The following is a 22,003-nucleotide window of genomic DNA, read 5'->3' on the forward strand; positions in this document are numbered from 1 at the left end:
CTATTTACTCACTTTTACCATGGAGTGCTACAGAGATGGTTACATAAAGTGTAACCTTGTCAATATTGGTATCCCTATTAGTATGATGATAATGTAATTTTACATCTTTTTTTGTTCTTGTATAGCACTGCTAGTTTTAAAGAGACATTTTGCAGACATAGTCCCTGCCCCATGGAGTTTACAATCTATTGTTTTTTTGGTGCCTGAGGCACAGGGATATAAGGCGACTTGCCCAAGGTCACAAGGAGCTGACACTGGGAATTGAACCAGGTTCCCCTGCTTCAAACTCAGTGCCAGTTAGCTTCTTTACTCACTGAGCCACTCCTTCTCCCTTAGAATGTTATCAAACAAAGCCATGCCCACAGAGAATGGATAGTCACAGCTGGTGGAAACTTCCCTGTGCCGCAACGGCTTATGTTATTTTGTATATGTTGTCACAACTTCATAAAATATCTACCACCATCTATTGGTAAAATAAAACACAGTGTACTGTAGTGCCGACGATTATTCTAAAACAAATCTGGGTCAATCACCAAAAAGATCCAGGTACATGCTGGGTACATGCTGGGTATATGCTGGGTATATGCTGCAACATTTCACACATTTCTGCAGACAGACTAATGGCCCATCAGATTAACAGCGGGGGTCCCTGGCAGTCCCATTCAAACTGAATGGGACTGCCAGGGACCCCCGCTGTGTTAATCCGATGGGCCATTAGTCTCTGCAGAAATGTGTGAAATGTTGCAGCATGTACCCAGCATGTGCCTGGGTCTTGTTGGTGATAGACCCAGATTTTCCAAGGCAAGTTTAAGGCAAGTGTTAGAATACTCGTCGGCGCACCTGTACCATGGATATACTGTAAAATACAAACAGACTAACCCAGTCTACTATTTGGGACAGGGACAAGTATGCTTCCATCTATGGAACAAAGTTGTAAAGTAGTTCAGTACAGTATATGGACAAAGCTGCAGTTGAAAGTATTCTGTTAAGTAAAGGCACATGGTGTACTAATCGTACCATACCACACATTCCAACCCAGTATGGAATGTCTGTGGAAGATCATATCCTTAAAGAACTAGAACATCATTCCACATATACAAGTATAATAATGAAACATGATAATACCAAGATAGATTAAGTAATCCATGAATTTAAGGGGGCTTCAGAAGTGTCCTGGTAGCAAGGTCTCATCAGATGAAGCCCCATCATGGCACTTTAGCCAAGTATTAAATCCACCCTGTGATAGTAGGCTTTGTGGTTACTTTTGTTCTTGTATTGTTCAGGTCATAATGTGCTACTGGGTGAAAAAGAATGTGTCATGCTTGCAGATTGCTTATTTTAGAAGCCAAGTGGCTTTTTGGAACATATATACCGTAGAATAAATGAAACTATGTAATACATTTGCACCCTCATGACTAGAGATGGGAGAATCTGCCCAAATCCGTTTCCTGGATTTTCTCACATCTCAAATACCCCCCCCCCCCCCACCACCCGGATTCATTAAACAAAAATATTTGATACAACCCGTGGACGGATTTGTAGAATCCAATCAGCAATCCGTTGTTGGTTATTTAAGAATCCGCAAACGGATTGCTGAATCTGTGGATTGGATTCTCCAAATTCGTAAACGGGTTTGCGGAATTCGTGGAGTGTATTGGTAATAATAATAAAAAATCCGCAAATCACAGGTCATCCTTTTTGGGATTGCTCCGCTGAAATCCACGGACCAATGGAACGATCTGCTACAGATCCAAATTCACCCCCAAAATTTGCCCATCTCTTCTCATGACACATTGAAGCACGAGTGATATAATTGCTTCTATAAGTTGTGTTTAAATTAAGGAATGCATGTAGAAGTTCTACTCCTCTCACAAAGAATTTGAAGATCACAGATGAAGGTACAGATGCAGCCACCAGTATTAGAACTCTTGCCTGGGAAATTCTGGGGCAGTCTCACAGTAAATGCCTCAACAATTCGGTGATATTCTTAATGGCCCATCAGATTAACACATCAGGGGTCCCTGCAGTCCCATTCAGTTTGAATGGGACTGCAGGGTCCCCCGCTGTGTTAATCCGATGGGCCTTTGGGAAATCAGAGAAAGGTTGAAGCAATATTGAGGCATGTTGAGGCATTTACTGTGACACTGCACCAAAATCTCCCAGAATTTCCCAGGTAAGTGTTCTAATATTGGTGGCTGCATCTGTATTGTGTGACCCTTATTAGGGCCAATGGGGGAGATTGTGGAATAAATATTTATATGCATGGACATTGACATTGGACATAACCAGCATGTAGGTCTGGTACTGAAAATGTTTCAATTACTGAAGAGGTAACAGACATGCCTGCACTTGTCACACAAACGAGATGATGTTTGCAGAAGTTTCAACAAGTGATCACCCCAACCACCAAAGTTGATACAGAGAAAATAGCTAAAAGATAATATGACTATGTATGGCAAAAGCTGAAGAATGAAGACAGAAGAAGAAGAAGAAAGGCGGGTTGGCATACAGTATGAGTGATGCATGAGTGACATATGCATATTTGTAATATAGTATAAATCTGTTTTATGGTGTTGGTTTTCTTTGTATTACGTGATATTAGGAAGGACCATTCTAGTGCTCAGAATGGTCCAATTTTACTTACTACCTGTTATTGTTACCAATTAATAAAACAAATATTCTAACGCCTGAGGATGATTGAAGATGATTGAACTCATCTTTCCAACAAATGTATTATTAATTGATTAATTAGAAACTAATAGTAGTATAATGCCTTCATAAAACTCACTGACATTATTTCTCAGTTGTTATACAGTATTTAGTATTTAAGTTAGAACTGCAAAATAAAGACTTACTACTCATAAAAGCTTGTAATTAAATATTTAATCATTAATTAATTAACAACCCTGATGAGATATCTTTGGTCCTATGAACTATTTGTGATGTCAGTACAATTTGTTTTATTGTTCATATCTCCTGTTTTCCCGACTGCAATATAATAAAGTAAAAATTAATTATTGCGAATGAGCTGCCCTTGAGGATTGCCTTGGCAACGGGGGTGGGCATATCAAAGTTTTTGTGAAATTTTATTATTACGGATCCCTTTTTTTTAATTTAGAAAATATGAAATGGTTAATAACATTGTAGTGCAGGCTGTATAGTGAAATTAAGAGAAAGGTTATTATTACAGGCTTTTTAGCAGCATTAAGTGTAATATTGTGAACCAAAGACGTTAGTTTCTACATTTATATACAGATGTAGCAGGTGTTAATGCTCCTGCTGGCGCATAGCAGTGGAAAGGACAGTGGAACCCGGGCGCTACCTGGAACTAAATAGGAGTTGGATTGGGGTGTATTATCCACCTTGGGAGTGGGCAAAGTGTCCCTCTGTTGCTGTTCCTCCTGCGACTCAAACCCCAAAGGAGGATCTACCCAGGATCCTTCAAAGATAGAGGAGACAGAAAAAGGGGGATGGGGGAGCACAGGTGGAATGGTATACAATCTGAATTCAGGTGTGTAAGACTCTGAACTGCTGGTGTGGGTGATGTGAATCTATAAAAAGTCTCAAACACTCACACGGCCTTGTGCGAATGCGTACGCATCAAGGTATCTTTACGTCCTATGTTCTTTTCTTTTCTTCAATAAAGTTTCTGCCTGGTACCTTTGGGCTTATATCCTCATTTACCTACCTGGGAGCAAGGAATCCAGGACAGGAGCGGCTAGAAACTCTCCAGCACAGGACACCAGAAACAACTCAAGATACCTTTCCAAGTGTGCACTCACACTTGGCCGTGTGAGTAACAATACTTTATATTTATAATTACAATAACCATCATTCACTTGCCACTGAGCCAGGTTTTGCAACTTGGAGCAGTGGGATCAATCCTGGAAGCCAAAAGATACCATAGCCCTAGAGTGCACCCACACATGTCCGTGTGAGTGTCTGAATATCTATCATCTACCTTATTGATCACCCCTGGTTAGACTGTTCCCATTGCATGTTGTCTCATTTTTGCTCAAACCTGTGTTCTTTGATTCCGAGGGTAATAACAAGTACAAGAAACAGAAGAACTAGCCCGGACGAGAGGTGGAGTACTACAGAACAAAACAGGCGAATCAACACCAACGAAGAAAGAAACGCACAGACGAGATCCTTAAAGAAAAGAACATAGGACGTAAAGATACCTTGATGCGTACGCATTCGCACAAGGCCGTGTGAGTTTTTGAGACTTTTTATAGATTCACATCACCCACACCAGCAGTTCAGAGTCTTACACACCTGAATTCAGATTGTATACCATTCCACCTGTGCTCCCCCATCCCCCTTTTTCTGCATAGCAGTGGAACACACACACACACTCTTGTGTCTGCATTAGCTGCATGTAAAAAAGGGGAAGGATTAACCAACGCGTTATTGCACCTGCAGACGCGTCAGTGAGTGCAATAACGTCTGCTACATCTGTATGTCCAACAAATATAGCACTTCAAGCCACAAATACATTGAAGGTGTTAGTTTAAGATAGTAGCATTTTTTTTTAATTTTCAACAATGTGAAAGTGTGGAAATAAATGGGATTTTTACAATATTATTTATTAGATGAGTGCTCTAATCGCTTTAATATAGCAGCAAATGTACTTTATTCAAGGTAATTGTCTCTATATCAATTCCACCTCCTTCTATCCATCTGGTATGTTGGGGAGTTTAATTATTATGCTAGCATCCCGTGATTTTTACAGCTGAAAGCTAGAATCATTTTACACAAATGCCATATGTTATCTTGAGAAACTGTAGACAGATTAATTATGTGTTCTAACAAATAACTTTGGAAACTACAACTGAACACAGTGAAATCACTCCATTGTATACCAAGCAGATTGAAGTTTTAATTATTAGCAAAAGTACAAAATTACAACGAAAAAAATAAATGATACCTAAATTATATGTATTAAACTAGCTCTGCTGACATTGCTTGCTTGGAAAAATTGTTACAAACTATGCATTATGAAGGCAGTTCTGTGTGTACACAGTGTTTGATTATCTACTATTTAACTAGATACCAGTATTAGGTATTTTGCATAAACTACTCATCCCCCTTGAATGTGGTTTAATCCCCATACTTGCCACAAATGCACATTTTTTAATACTTTACTCGTTTTTAAAAGTTTACAGAAGGAGCTAATTTCGTAATGTCATAATAGATCATCTCAAATATTTTGTTTCATGGTAGCCTTGCTCACACTAAAATTAAACTATGGAGTACTTGTTTATAAGTGGTACTGAAATACTCCTGGTCCTTGTATTCGCGGTACTCTAGGATTAGTCATAAGCTACAGTAATATTCAGGAGGCAAGCTGCTTGAATAGGTTGAAACTATGGCATCAAATAATTGAAGCAAATCATTTAAATATGAGACTGATGTATTTTATCATGTATCTATAAAGATTTCTCAAGTCTGATCATTTTACACTTGTATTTTTGGCATCTCTTTGTATGCCCAACGTTTCTGAAGGTTAGGCATAGGTCTCACTCTTACTGCGGAACTGGGTCTTGAGATTACTAAGATTGCGTATGTCTAATTGTAAATACTGTACTGTAGGTCTGGCCCTTCTCTCTGTTTTGAAGTGCACCATTCACATTATATAATCCAAACATGGAACTATTATGGTTTGGGAAATACTTGCCAATGTACTGAAGTAGTTCACAAAAACTGTTTGAATCAAAGAAACCCTTGATCAATGCAACTATTTTGACAAAATGTTCAATATCAGCACATAGCTACTGTGTAAAAATATACCCCAATATTCTTCTTTATTTACAGAAGAATATTTCCAAATAAATAAAAAGCAACATAGAATATATATTATTGTTTTACGACAGAATCTGGGGGTAAAAATAGTTTATAAAAACATAGCTATTGGCATATATATATGAATGCTGATTATTGCACAAGATTTATCACATGTAAAAAGCACACTCTTTATTAATGGCCCCTAATATATATATATATATATATATATATATATATATATATATATATATATATATATATATATATATATATGCACAACCTTGACAAAGTCCCATTCGTGGACCGAAACGTTGGTTTTGTGTTTATTTTTTCAATACACTTGTTTGTTCAATACTGGAGTGCTGTCTGCTGATTTCGTTTCCAAACGGTATCGTATTGCTTATTCTTTATTATAGGATCTGCACCCACAACAGTGACTATTACTACGGAGTGCTTTTTGTTCTTTTTCTATGATATATATATATATATATATATATATATATATATATATATATATATTTCTTTTGTTTGTACTCATACAAACATTACTTCCCAAAAATGTTTTGTTATAAATCTTTTGTGGCATCCACATAATAATACAACTTCGACAAGTAAATAAATAAAAGGGTGTTGAGTGAGATTTTTGTAACATTTTTGACACAATTATTAGTAATTCTTTAATGTTTGGCATATAATGTTGGCATATTCATTATGGCATTGTATATACCAGTAGTAATCACTTACCACATACTCAAACACAAGGGTCAACGTCTCCTTAGTGTGAATGATGTCGTGAAGAAGCACAATGTTAGAATGTTTCAGTCCTTTCAAAAGTGAAGCTAAAACATAAAAGAAAACAGCTTTTTTTTAAATATATAGCATCTCCCATAGGTTAACATTGCAACACTGTGTTAGTAGGAAACCATTTGTGGTCCAGGTGGATTAATATACAGTAAGTAGTGATCCTGTGCCTATTTTTTTTTATTTTTTTTATAAGAGATTAACATTTATTAAACATTGGGGCACATCTCCTTGGTCTTTGTTTTAGAAATAATTAAGCAATATTTATATTGTAAAGGGGTCAACTTTACCCCTCCCTCCCCCTTCCCCCCCATGAATGCAGAATAATGCTGTAAATATTGCATGCTTTCACGCATGTTATCAGTGGTGCTCGCGGTAGAACCTGTGATAATACCATGGTAGTAGCATTGCATTAATGGGAGTAAAAACATGAGCTATATCTTTATACACATGGGGAATGGGGATAGGAGAGCCTGGCAGAATCAGGAGAATCAATACGCAAAGAACACATAACAGGATGTGAAGCCATGTCCGGTCCCTGTCTGCAGTCCCTCTCAGCGGCAGCTGAGACAACCAGAGGACCAAAGTATATACCACACAAATAATGCGGAAAGTAGTGGATTCCAGCAAACTTCTTATAAGGGAGTCGTGTGTACGTGATCATTGTGCAAGACCCCCTACGAACCCTGAATGAGTATACGGAGGCACTACGGAAGGCATAAAAAGGCACACATTACCATTGTGTCCATAATGAAACCAGAGGGATTCATTTAATTTAACCTTGACACTTTTCAATATTGAAACTAAGAGACCACTGGAGCAAAATGTACAATATTTTTGCAACTGTTGCATACTGTATGCTGCATATATGGTGCCCTATAAAATGAAAATATATACATATATTATATACATATAATATAAAGTATTTCTTGAACTATGAGGATTCCTTAGTCTTAATGAGAATTAATTTTTGAATGTGTAATTAATAATTGTGATTAATTATTTTTAAGTGTTTTAAGTCTTTGCATTCTCTCTCTCTCTCTCTCTCTATTCTATTTCTATGTCTGAAATCTATATTTTTAAAGAAGAATTGATTAATCTGTTTTTGGTGATTAAACTACTATTTGCATAATTACAATTCTCATCATTTGTTGGTAATTGTTTTTTTCAAAATCTGTTTCTTTATCGACATACAGCAGAGTGCAGCTTATTACCCAGTTTCATAGTTACTCTTTCTTGTCCTTTTCTATTGCCTGATTTTGAGGATTAAGTATAGTGTCATCTCAACAACTGCAGAACCCGTCAGTAGCAGCACACTAACAGCAGCAGCATGCACAAAAAGTACTAGAGCAGCTGGACAATTAATAGTTTAAATACATAATAAATAGTACAAGTGTAGCAGACATTACTGCTTCCATTAAAGCTACAGTATGCATTGTGTCAACGCTGGTGCATTATTTTAAATTAGTGCTAGTAAAAAAACAGAAGAGGGTTAAGGAGATAACAAGTATTCTTTAATGTGTTAATGTGGGGTAATAGCAGCTGCTACAGTACATCGGTACAATAAATAGTTGTATTTGTTGTGGCTGGTGTTCTAGGGGCTTGGAGGAGGAGGAACACATTTTCCTGTGTTGCTCATATACTATGGGGATGATACCTTAACATGTGGTCTTAGAGTATGACACATCTTCCCTCTGATATGCTCTCAACTCCACAGTTTTCTTACAGAATAGGCACTCTACAAAATGCCCAGAGATAAGGCTTCAATGGTCAGCTACTCTCAGTCTCCGGTTCTGCTTCTATTCTCACCCCCAGTATCTGCTGTGACAATTGTGATACTACTGGTGATGGGGTATATGGAGATGGCACTATATAAATGACCCTAAGGCTGTGACTCATGATCGTTCTGGTGGTGGCTCTCCTAGATGGAGGTGATGGTGGTGATAGTGATGTCCCTATAGCCTGACAGGAGAGGGTTGGTAGTTCTATTGTCATGTCCTCCTATAATATGATGATAGCAGGTAGCTGTGCAGGGTGATGGTTCCATGGCTGGCTTCTTCCTCCCCCTACAGTGACACTATATATAGTGCAGTTTATGTTTTCTGAACCATGCACAGATTCCTGGGGTGGCAGACTAAAATATGTCCATATATTGCTTCTATGGGCACTGTGTCCTTCTGTTTCCTATTATCATTCTCATCGTCATCACCACGAGAGGCAACCCATTAACAGCAGGAATACTACACCCCTCAGTAGTGGCCTGACCTTGTCCCTCCTCGTCAACTACCCAGTCCGTGCCTTCCACTCTTTTCCGTGCTGCTGATGTGGTGGCACTGGTACCACTTCTGGTGGTTTTGGCCTCCCAGGATTGCCTTACTTTAAAATAGGTTGTAGGAGTGCCCCCTTTGCATTGGTCCACCAACCTGCTATTCCTCTCAACCTTTTCACCCCTCCTCTATTCCTCATATTCCTTCTTTCGATAGTATAAAAAAAATAAAGAAAATAAACAATATAAAAAGAAACTACATTACAACTACACTGAGAGAAAATAAAATGATACATCTTTAAGATGAAGTTGAGGAAGATGAACCAAAAACGACAGAACAGGACTGTGCCCCTTGTTGCTGATTGGTACCCAAAATCGTCAATCACCCATATTTTATCACTTCAAAATCTAACTGCTTTATTTTAGCCCTGAGAAGGACTTTTAAGTATCACAAGCCATCAAGTTAAAGCACATGAACATTATAAAAATGAGAGTTTCAAAGGACATCTTTAGTACAGATGTAGCCAGAATTACTGTCCTCGGTGCCACGATTTTCACTGTGCCTGTGCGGCTGCAGCCCTGAGGACAGTAAACTGCCCAGAAGTATTAACGCTGTGGGGCTGCATGCTTTTGAACAGGACACCGCAACATAAATCTTTCAGATGAGCTGTGAAGCCGTGTCCGGTCCCTGTCTGCAGCCCCTCTGCCATCTGAATCCGTGTCCCCACTCGCTGACGGTAAGAGATAAAGGCTGTATTTCCCAGCTTCCTGGATGATGTAGATGCTCTTATATGGGCAGACAGGGACCGTACACGGCTGCGCAGCTCATCTGAAAGGTGAGTAGAAGTATTCTCTCCCTGCAGGATGGCCCATCAAGTGAAGGATTAAGACTGCGGAGTCCCATTCCAAAGCATGGAATCCCACATCGTTAATCCTTCCGGGCCACAAGACTTACTGTCCTTGTGAGGGGCTGCAGTCACAAGAACAGTACGTTTGGCTGCATCTGTAAATGTTAACTCTAGGAACATAGTATATTTTGTACTACAAACAAAATGTGACTTATGTAGTAAATAAGGCCCTTCTACACTGGTCTAGAGACATGCAGAAAATTATGTTTCACATGGACATTTTATTGACTCATTTACTGTATAATGTACACAACTTTCAGGGCCTTTGAGGTCTCTTTTCCATGTACAGTATACTGTGAAAACAAAACTCCCTTGTAATCCATTAATAGGTATCACATATTAAAGAAGCAATCCCCCAATTTTACATGTACCTTAACCCGGGGGGGGGGGGGAGGGGGAAGGAGGGGGGTCGGTCTCTAGGAGCTTTTTCGTGGTTGCCTGTTCCATTGGGTTTCCTAAATATTTCTATTTTCTTTTGTGCTGGTTGTGACACAAAAAAAACTACAAATATTGTCACGAAGTGAGCTTTACAATCTCCTAATGATATTAAACCTTTCTATTAGCCACCCAAGCGAGGCCAGCTATTGTGTGTCCACCAGGTAAGTATTTTTGCCTGGTGGTCAAATTTGTTCTGAGATTCAGAACTGGAATTCCCCAGAGCTCTGAGGGAACCTCCTGTTCAGGTAAGCTAAACAACAAAGAACAAGTGGGTAAAAGTGAGTTTTTTTTCCTCACTTTGCTAAGCTCCACTAATGTGTACACACTGCATATATTTTATAATGTTCGGCCAATATTTTAAAAACATAGTTTATCTTTTAATATGCATCTTGACAAACAAAAGGCAAATCAAAGAGAACTAAAACAACTCTCAAGTCTCTTTCCAATAAATCGTTCAAGAACATCCTTAACCTTTAGGCTAAACTTATGATGTTCCCTACATTAGAAGGGCCAGTACTCCAAGATCAGTTATAACTGTAGTCTAGGCTGGTCCAGACTACCGCTTTGCCCTCCTGTCGCGTAAGTCCTGATAGCTGCAGGCTCTGGCAGGCAATCCTGTGGGGTTAAAAAGGGGTGGTAGGTAGAGCACTGCAAAAAAGGGCAAAAGGGCTGGAGGCAAAAAATAACTATTTATTGGGCATATTAACCAAATGGACAAACACACGAACTAAAAAAACTCAGACGCGTTTCCCGCCGTGGAGGCGTTTTATCAAAGAGTACTGAGGTTCATTCAATGCCTGCTTATATAATGGTCAGATGTAAGTGCACGCCCTCTGGGAATTCACATCTTAATTAGGTAATTATGCAACAGCTTCTAGTTCGAATCAGAAAGACAAAAGTCTATGGAGCAAAGTTGCATCAAAACAGCTGACCACTACACAGACCTAGATGAACACAATGTTTAAAACATCAAGTAACAATATAATTAAAAGACACACAGATACATACATACACCAAAACATCTAAATCAAAAAATCATGAATATATCTAAAAAAAAGTATGTAGTGATACTCAAAAATAACAAAAGAAAAAGAAAAAAATATATATAGAAAATAAGAAAAATATAAATAATGAATAAAAGTAATCATAAATAAATGATTATAAATAGATGAAAATAAATGAAAAAAAGATAAAATATACAATCAAAAAAACCGAAAATAACAAAAAGTTTATGTATCCTCATGAGATAATCCAAATTTAAATACAAAATGTGAAATAAAAAACCCTTATTAAGGAATATATATGTAATAGTCACCTTAATGTATCTGTTGAATAATCTGTATACAATAACATCAATTATAATGGTCTCTTATACCCAACACATATAAGATATAATAAACATGTATAAATATAATCAATGAAATGTACAAAGTGACAAATATATAAATCTATGAATCACAATCAGTTTAAGTCCCCGGAGGTAATGAAAAGAAAATATATAAAATATATAGAACAAATAAAACAACAGATCTAATCAAGGAACACAACATCAATCAAAGATTAGGTAAAAGAGAAATATACTCATAGAATCAATGGATTAGTCAGTATGAGAGAAAACTAGTGTTAACCAGTTAATCATAAAAAATGTTTTAACTCCCAATCAATGTTAATGCCGGAGGGGTACAGTGTATCTAAACTATAAATCCAGTACATCTCTTTTTTGTTCAACATGCCTAGCCTGTCTCCTCCCCAGATTGGGGCATGTATATGATCTATACCAGAGAAGGAAAAATTCTTGATAGTCTGGTGGGGTTTCCCCCCTCCTTGCAGCCTCTCTGAGTGGCAAGAGAGGAGGTGACATTTGGTCTGTGTGTAGCCAGTCATGGTGTAGACCTTGTGCCCTTCCCTTCTCTGACAGAGAGGAAGCACTTCAAATTGTAGTCAGTGCTGGTCCCTCCCTGTTGGGAGTGAGACGTGCTAGTCAGCTCCGCTAGGTTATGTATTCTACCAAGAGATTACAAGTCCCCAACTACCACTGGCCTAGTGCCATCCAGAGGCCTGGGATCCTGCTCCAGGGATTTTGAAGTGAAACTTCTTTGTCGACAGGAGTGAATTTCCTTTGTTGGAGACGGAAGTCAGGTCACGGAAGTGACGTTATGTGGGCAAAAGAGGCCGGTGCGCATCAGTGTGGGTACGTGCATGTACAGTAGCCGGCGACTCCGCGAACATGCACAGTAGCCGTACGCTTGTCACTCAAGCGCATAAGCCTAGTAGCTTCCTCGGGCCTTTGCGCATGCGCAGACATTGTCGCCTCTCACATGCCCAGATGTGGCCATCGGCGTGATCATGCGCAAGCGGGCCTTTGCCCCTGCGTAGAAGAATACTCTGGCTGGTCTCCGGAGCGCATGCACAGATGCCTCTGGAGCGCAGTAGCTGTCATCGCATCGCGCTTGGGCAGCAGTAGCCACAGCACCAGAGGTGAAGAGGACACAGAGCCAAGACCAACCACCCCCCCCCCACCCAAATCCCCACAGTCACACACGCACACACACACACACACACACACACTTTACACAGTCACACACACACACAGTCACACACTTACACAGTCACACACACACACTTACACAGTCACACACACACACATTAACAAGGAATTCACAATTAGTGCAAATCGTAATAAAGGGGATGGGGTACCGAGCACGTGTGTTCTGAGTCAAAAAAAATTGCGTTTTATCAATGAAATTTTTATTTTTAATTAAAAACATCACCAATACAAATACAATTTCTGTGACAAAACAGTGACAAAAGGCAAAGTAGTTTCACTTAAAATGCGTGTGCTCGGCCCACACACAATTTTTTGTTTGCAAAAGAATCACCGTGGTTTTGAGATGTGATATTGAGCAGGAGGGAGTTGGGGAGAAATAAAGTGAGGGAGTGAGGAGCAGAGGGAAGCAAGGAGAGGGAGAGGTAATGGGAGAGGTAAAGTGAGAGAGAGAGAGTCCTATTTATATTTAGTACCCACATACGTCCCCCAGAAATTAGAGATAGAAATACTGTAGATACCTCTAAACACACCAGATACCGGGGAAATAGGCCAATTTGCATATTTAAATGAGCTCATTCGCACATTGATAAGTCATGTAAGGTTTTGCTAAATATTTTGTGAAAGCGGCAGAATTTTCAAAAGATTCAGAGAAAAAAATCATAAACTCACGTTTGCACATTTCTAATCACAAGCAGTTCACAAATGTAGAGAAGCAGTTTGATTGCACAATGTTTTGATGGACATTTTGGGGGATTTTTCCATAAAAGTACCATAAGTAGGACATTATAATATATACCTCCACGGCTTAAGCTATGCATCAAAAATAATGAATAGCTTTGAATATTTGAGAATGTGCAAAATAAACATAAATAAATGAGGTACAGTACAATGGCCCGATATTCAATATGCTGTGAAACCATCTTTCCCATGCTGGAGAGGAGATCTGCTACATTCAAATAAGGCAAAAATCTTCCCCAAGTTGGGGAAGACAATTTTACAGCAGAATGAATTAGGGTCAAAATCGTAAGTGCATTTATATCCCTGAATACATTGTACCAGTCACAGCTTTGCAAGGTACAAGTCTTTCTGTACAATGTACCAGATGTAGTGCATAGGAACTCAGCAGTGCATAAAAACAAGTCTCTATTCATAAACAATTCACAACATTTTTAGAAAAAGAGTTGTAAGTGCCGAGTTGTCATTGCCCCATCCTTTGGCAAAAAGAGCTACATACTGTACATCTGTAAAATGCAATGACTCTTAATTAATGGTATTACTGTATAAGGCATCACCAATATATCATACCACCTAAGGTAAGTACAGTAGTGAGAGCTCATAAGGAGCAACCCCATATACATTATATATTGGTGGAGTATTATTAAGCACTATTGATCCAGTATTAACACCTATTCGAGTGCTTAGTGAATCTTGGCCATTGTCCCTAATAATGTGTAATGCTGTGGGTGGCAATTGATTTGTCAGGAATTTCACTTTAAATGTAAGTCACATATTGTTGTAAATACTGCAGCTGAAGGTGCTGTCGTACCAATAGGGTTCACAACATTAGTACCCTAATGCAAAGTTGATGTTTAGTAGGCCTACAATGTCATATACAATTGAAAAGCAATTTCACGTTATACTAATTACAGTATGTCAAAACGATGTAAGGGAATCATAATTAGATGGAGATTGTCAAATACACTAGTAGTCAGCTTTAATTAGAAGAAAATGAAGAGGTAATTTGAACAAGTATTTATAACTCCAATAGCGGTCTTTTGAATGATGACAGGTCATTATCATCATGTGAAAGAAGTCTAAAAGCTTTTAGTAATTTTTAGCCCAATGTATATTTAATGTTCTATCAAACACGCCATATGATTTATTAGTAGGCCAGCAATAGTCTGGATGTTGGGACTATACATTTAATCCACAACGATTGTGATCTCTTTTTAGCATGTATAAGATTTCCCATTAGGGCTCGGGCCTAGGGCGGAAAAATTTGCTGCACTCTCGGGCCTGATGGGAAGTCACTTAGCTGCTGCTGCGGCCGCCTCCTTACCTACCGGCCTCCTTCACACGGCGTCTCGTTGCCATGGCAATGCAACGTCACAGCGTCAAATGATGTCAGGACATCGCATTACCATGGCAACACAATGCCGTGCAACATCTCACTTGTGACGACTGCGGCGTCATTTGATGATGCGGTTCAGGAGGAGGAAGGGGCAGCAGCAAGGAGGCAGCCGCAACAGCTAAGTACCTAGGGTTGGCGGATTTTCAAATCCGCCGCTGTGTGTGTATATATAGATATATATATATATATATATATATATATATATATATATATATAATGATATAGAGGTATCTGTACTGTGTTAGCCAAGCTTAATAATGAAAAACAAATAGTCAATACCGTTCTGTGGCTAAAGAAATGCTTTTATTTGTGCGAGCTTTCGAGATACACTGATCTCTTCTCCACTTCTTCTGGTGATGTTAAAATTGATTAAGCCAAAAAACTTTCTTAGAAACAAGGTAATTGGAATGTTATCTGTGGGTGAAGCCTACCCCTCCCTCTGTGCAGTATGCTATTTATGACTTAAGGTGGTAAATGGTCCCTGAATGCTTGTGATGTAATTAGATTGTAAGCTCTTCGGGGGAGCAGGGACTCCTCTTCCTAAATGTTAATTTTTATATCTGAAGCACTTATTCCCATGTTCTGTTATTTGTATTATTTGTTATTTATATGATGTCACGTGTATCACTTCAGTGAAGCGCAATGTATATTAATGGCGCTATATAAATACACACTTGTCCATGTAAGGGAATGTGTATATGTATGTACGTGTGTATGTGCGTGTATGTATGTGCGGGTATATGTTCTAGGAGAGCCAGCACCATCCAGAGGCCTGGGATCCTCTGATGACCCTATGCACCACCGTAAGGAAGATCTGCAGTGACTGCTGATAAAAGACCCCTTTGCTTTCATCATACTCCTGCTTGACTGTCAGTCCCTGGGCACGAGGAAAGAAGTGTGATTTAGTGGGGACTGATCTCTGGGCACCCTGGAGCCCACTACAGCTGGAGGCGCTAAGCACCAAGTGAGGAACGTCAGTGATCATCAAAATCCTGTCCTGGTCTCCATATCATCACAGACAACTCAGCTCTCCTGAACCCTCACAGGTATGCCGCACCATAACACCTGTAGCCGCAACCAGTATCTCCTAGAGGTTGGGGGTATATGTGCTACATACACATGTAACCCATGTTCCTTCCCCCCCCAGACGCACATGGCTATCTAGGTTGTAGTGAGACTGGCTACGTGTACTTGGGTGGTGCGTACCTGCTTGTAACAGGAGGGCCTGAGTCTCCCGCGTTGGTGTTGGGGACAACAGGACCAGGCTTCTGGGGTAATCGCCTTCATTCTTTAGTGGTGCAGCGCCTCCATTCTCTATAAGCCCCGGGGATGTGGGGTAGGACCCTTACAGAGAAAGAACCCTGGTCCCAGGGTGAATGCTCCAGATCACACACACACAGTCTCTTGGTAAAATAGAAGCAGTGTCTCTTTATTATCCTTGTACACTTTTCCTTGGCAGCACACAGCAGCAGCACACAGCAGTTCGTAAATACCCCACACTTTAGATGTGTACAGGCCTCTTTCCTCCTCTCCTCCAGGCGGTTCTCCAGCAGGATCGCCTGGTGGGGCTGCAGTACCCCTGCCTTCACCCCAGGGTAGGCCCCATGGGTGAGGCTAGATCTCTCCCCTCACCCCCTCAGCAGGGTGAGGGGGAATTGGTCCACTCTAGCTCTGCTCACACTCCAAACTCTCCTCTGCTCCTAGGACAGCATGGCTCTCACTCCTCCAACTCCCAGGACAGCATAGAACTAACTGTCACTGACAGGAACTGGCCACTAAATAGAGTCAGCCCTGCCCCTCATGATGTCAGCAGGACCTCCCCTCTGTCTAGGCCTGCACAGAGTCAGGGGGCCCGCCTCCATCACTCCAGGCAAGGCTTGAAGGGGGAAAACCCATGGCTACTACTGGCGCCTGCCCTTACCTGCACTTACTCCAGTAGGAGAAGGATAAGTAGCCCGCTCTTACTTACAGGGGCTACACACATTACAGAATTAATAATGAGATAATAAAGTGAGATAATAAAGAGAATTTAGTGAGATAATAAAGAGAAAATAAATAAAAACAAAAAGTAAAAAAAGTTTGTTTAAGGGGATCTGGTATGTTCTATGATAAGCAAGAGATCCCAATGGTTGTATGTCCATTCATGGCTGTGTATGGTTACTACAGGACTAAAATGGCTTGTGGGTAGTTTCGGTGAGTGCACGCTTCTGCTGGTGATTCAGGGGCAGTGTGACTGGTAGGGTCTGGGTTATGGTTTAAGCATGTTGGTTGTGTTAATGGTTGGTTACTTAACAAGGTGTAGCCATTCTCCCTCAGTCCAGTGGCCCGTGTCAATTATCTAAGGAAGCATGGGAGGGGAAAACTCTGGACGTTGCTCTGTCAAGTAGTATGTATGTATGTATAAAGTGTTCACATTGGTCATGTGTCTGTCATAGTCTGTCATATCCAATAGATATCTAAAATTGTTATTAGTAAATATAGCCCCACAACTAAATTGAACCATCTGTATTGTGTACTGTAGCGATGCTCATCTTCTTACTGTGTGTTTCTATCTCTCCAATTAATTTTTCTTTTATAGTCCCAACATCCAGGCTCTTACCTGTCCTATTTTCTGTGTCATCTGTTATCCCTGTTGGTCTTTAACTAAAACAATAGCCATTCTTTGTTGCAGTAAGCAGATCCACAGAGAGCTCATGATTGCAAATTAAAATGTATCAGAACATATAATGAATCTATTATTCACCCCGACCTGAGCACTGTAGTACAGATATGTGAATCTCTCCAGATTCTCTTCTCCACAGGTTCAGGCAAACTTTTGAAAAGTTTGCAAAACCCACAAATCTTTTGCTAAATCTTTTGGAGCCAAACGTTCTAGCGAAACGACCCAAATAGTTCACAATTTGCTATGTTGCTTGTTTAAAGTGGCGAAATAGCAGCTCTATGACTTCTTTTAAAAAAAATTATTTTTTTTCCGGCCAATTCAAGAAGTGAAATGAAGCAAATATGTAATGCCCATTGACTTTTTAACATAAAGAAAACTTGCGATCTTTCCGATAAAAGCAAACTTCTTTATGAACTAAAAAGTGTGACATTTGCCATATTCTTAGTCCTGTAAAAAATGTGCCGCATCTCTATACTGTAGCAAAAACATTTGTGCGCTTGAGCCAATGCCACCTGGGCAGAAATTCAAGGTATACAAATATAATGAAATAATTATTTAATTTTATAATCGCTACATATAATCTATTTTTTTTTGTACAAATATTTTTATCGAGTTTTTACTTACTTGAGGGGTACAAAAAGAGGAAGGGAGAGGGGTGAAGCATAAAGGGGAACATCAAATCACAAGTAATGTACTGCCAATAAATAAGCATTGACAATCGCTAAGTCTACTAGTTATCATAATTGGATAAACTTCCGTATTCACTTTAGTAATGACTATAAAGTACCACAGTACTTGTCTTCTTTGACATGGGATTTAACTTTCCTATCTACAGTATATCTCTATCCAGGGACTTCATGCATTTGTCCAGGATTCCCATATCTTATGAAAAGAGCTCAATTAATCCACAAATGGGGCAGTCAACATCTCCATCTTCATAACATTGTTCATTCTCCTCTCGACCATGTGTTTAGTATTCTGGTTCATCCAGAAAGCTGAGATCAAGCATCTTGCTGCACTTAAAATATGAGATATCAGTTTTTTATTACAGTAAATCGATATCTTCTATTGGCTTGGCTAATATTATAGTTAATGGGTCCCAAGGTAGTTGAATTCCTTTTGCATCCTCTATCATTCTTTGTATTAACTTCCAATAACTCTGAATCTTGGGGCATAGTCACCAGATGTGTACAATGATATCTCCATATATTCTGAGATTTGCTTACCCTCAAGGAAAGAATTAAAATGGGTTAGAAGATATGAAGATAATATTTTTTTATAATACAGGTTTGAGAAGCCACCTGGCCCTTGGGGCTTTGGTTGGATTTTAATTCTTTAATTACTGCCATTAGTTCTACATTTATAATTTTTGTATTAATATTTTGCTTTCTTCATCCGAATGTCTAGGAAGTTCACATGTGCTCAGAAAATCCTCCATTTTACGTTAATTCGGAAAGATTGTTCCTTAAAGTTATATAAATCAGAATAGATGTTAGCAAAATAATTTTATATCTGGTTGGCGTCATATGATTTCTCTCCCTTTTTTAGGTTTAATAGCATTAATTTGGGTCCTCGTCTGAATCTACTTAATTTACTCGCCAGAAAGTGATCCGCTTTATACTCTTTATCATATTATAACTGTTTTGTCCATAATAGTTTCTTCTCTATATCTTCGAGTTGAAATTGCTTCAAGGTCTTCACAGGCTATTAGCAATGTTTTATGCGTTTTTTAGGGAGACTGTTTATGTTTTTTCTCTAGCTTTCGAATTTTTCTAGCTTTTCTCCTCCAATATCTTATAAGAATTTATTTCAGTTTTCTTTTTATGTGATGCTATTGAGATAAGCGTACCTCTAATGGTAGCTTTATGGGTTTCCCATAAGATGGTGCTTGAATCTACTAAGATTACATATTGCGTAAAAAAATTCTATTGATTCTTTTTTTTTTATTTCTGGAGACTTGAGGAGGGATTAATTTAGCCTCCATTGACTATGTCTCAGAAGGTTAAAAGGGATTTGGAGTAATATCTTGACAGGAGCATGGTCTGACTATGTAAATGGACCAGTGTTTGACTGTAAGACCCCCTGTAGAATGTCAGCTGTCACCAAGATCTGGTCAATTCTGGAGTATGCATTATATGGAGGGGAATAATACGTGTAAACTTTTTATCCTTGGCTTCGGGTTCTCCAGGCATCTAGCAGAGAATATTCTTTTATAATTTCCCTAAAATATTTACTATTTGTATAGGTTTGGGACTTTCCCACTGGGGTAGATTTATCTGCATCCAGATTTTGGACAATATTGAAATCCCCGACTACAATCATTAAAGAGATTTTTTCCCCCACTTTTTCTAATGTGTTTTGGAGAAAATTCACTTGATTCTCATTAGGAGAATATACGTTTACTAACGTGATACTCTTCCCTAGAATTGCTCCATCTATTATAATAAATCTTCCTGCTGGATCTCTTTTCTATGCTTTTATACTGAAATGGAACCCCATGTCCTATTAGTATAGCCACCCCTCGTTTTTACCACTGCAGGATGCATAGTATACTGTATCTGCGGGAATTACTTTTTTTAAATATTAGGCGGATCTGAGGAATCAAAGTGGGTTTCCTATAGGAAAAGTATATCACCTTTTAATCTGTTAAATTCCGTTAATGCTAATCTTCTCTTAAAGTTAGTATTAAGGCCCTTGAAATGTATTGAAATTATTTTAATTGGGGCTTGATTAGACATATCTGTCGTTGAGGAGGGTCCTGTCTATCAACAGCTTTTTTTCTTGTATGTTCCTTTCAGGATTCAAGGATAGAATTGACCAATAGCGGGGCTAACTTCCCCACTTCCGTTTCATAGTGCAGGTCAGTGTTTTTGTGGTAAATGTTTGGTGATGGTTAAAAAATTAAAAAGGGGAGAAGGGGGGAGAACTGGGTGTGGGGTGAGGGTGTCCTCACAGAGTGTGGTGATCTTCCAAAATGTAACCCTATCTTTTAACTGGCAGGCTAGACAGTTGTAGGGCTCTTAGGGGGATACTGCAAGAGCATGGATCACCAGTCCCACAAACGTGCCTACCATGCATCACGCCAGCATGATCTATTTCTTGCCACCCTAGGGCCTACTCGCTGCCACCACCTTTAGGGAAAAAATTAACTTGTGGCCTTCGCCTAGACCCCAGGGTCACCCAAATCCCCTGGATCTGTTATGTCCCTAAAACAACAAAGGAACCCTTAACATATTCCTAATAAATTTTAAATAATTTTTGCCTGATGACCTCTATCTATAACAGTCAGACATTTCCATTTTTATGGTTAATGAGTCCCCATTTTTCTTAATTACAATTCTAAATACCTTTCAGGCTAATCTTTTTCCATATCTATTAAACTTAGATTCCCTCCATTTTAGATTAACGGGATCTTATTGCAAATAGCAAATCTCTATTAACATAAACATTCATAATTTGTGCGGTGCTTGCCGCCCTTCAAAACCAGACTGGGCAGTCCCACTAATTACAGATATCACTGTTGGTTTAAGACAGTATATTAACCTGTGGGAGTCTGAACATTACTGACCCATGACACCCCAAAAGACAGGGAAGAAAAGAGAAAAAGCATTTTGAAAATTGACAATACAATATCAGGGAAACACTAATTTAACAGGTCATACAACCCATAAAAGACTATAATTTCCACCCTGTAAAAGAATGCCTGACTTTTTAGAGAAATAAACCTGTGTCTAGATCGAGATTGGCGATTCTCCCATGCAAAACGAGTCCTCTGGATCTTGGAAGAGGTTCAGGCCATACTCCACATGTTTGTGTCAGAGCAGAATATGTCCCACCATAACCATTGATTTGAAAGTGCTCTCCGTTGTTTAGATTGCAGTTAGTCTTGATTTGGTCTGTGCAGCTCCTTATTCTGAGCTTAGATCCATGCTTGATCTCTTCCAAAAAGACTCCATGTTCAGGCTCACTCCTCTCGTGGAGCCCATTGAAGAGTTCTTTACCGCCGGTCGCTCACGCCGTCCCATTCCACCTGTGGGACCTTCTTCAGCTCTCTTCCTAGGCGCTCCTTATCGGGCTGTGAGCCTCCATGCTCATTCTGGTGTCCGCGCCCGAGTCCGACCTTTGATGGTGCCGCCCTTCCTCCGGCTGCTTCCTCAGGGTCATACCCAGCACGCGCAGGAACCACTCCATTTCTTCTGAGTATTCATTGGAGTGTTGCTTACCATTCTTATCATTGATTAAACGAAAGTGAAATCCCCAGCGATACCGGATCTACTTCTCACGGCATTTACTGGTAAATGGTAGCAGATCATGTCTTCTAGAAATAGTTGTCCAGGAGAGGTCGTTGAAAATTAGAATTTGCGTATTTTCAAATGTGAAATCTCTGCTGATTCTGCAGGTTACCGTCTTCCATGTCCGTGGCTAGTAATAGGCCTCTATTTAAGAAGCAGGAGACCGCCTG

At 39.4% G+C, this 22,003-nt stretch overlaps 1 protein-coding gene across 4 annotated transcripts in view; it reads right to left on the minus strand.

Annotated features, from left to right (window-relative positions):
- CDK14 (cyclin dependent kinase 14) overlaps positions 1–22,003 on the minus strand; it is a 693,217-nt gene that overhangs the window by 415,279 nt on the left and 255,935 nt on the right. For all 4 annotated transcript variants that reach the window (XM_075587394.1, XM_075587392.1, XM_075587395.1 and 1 more), the window contains one exon: positions 6,532–6,626. In XM_075587394.1, coding sequence (XP_075443509.1) covers positions 6,532–6,626 — 95 coding nt within the window. The remainder of the gene's footprint in view (positions 1–6,531; positions 6,627–22,003) is intronic.

This window comes from Ascaphus truei, chromosome 2 (genome assembly GCF_040206685.1).
Source record: "Ascaphus truei isolate aAscTru1 chromosome 2, aAscTru1.hap1, whole genome shotgun sequence".
Taxonomy (NCBI): domain Eukaryota; kingdom Metazoa; phylum Chordata; class Amphibia; order Anura; family Ascaphidae; genus Ascaphus; species Ascaphus truei.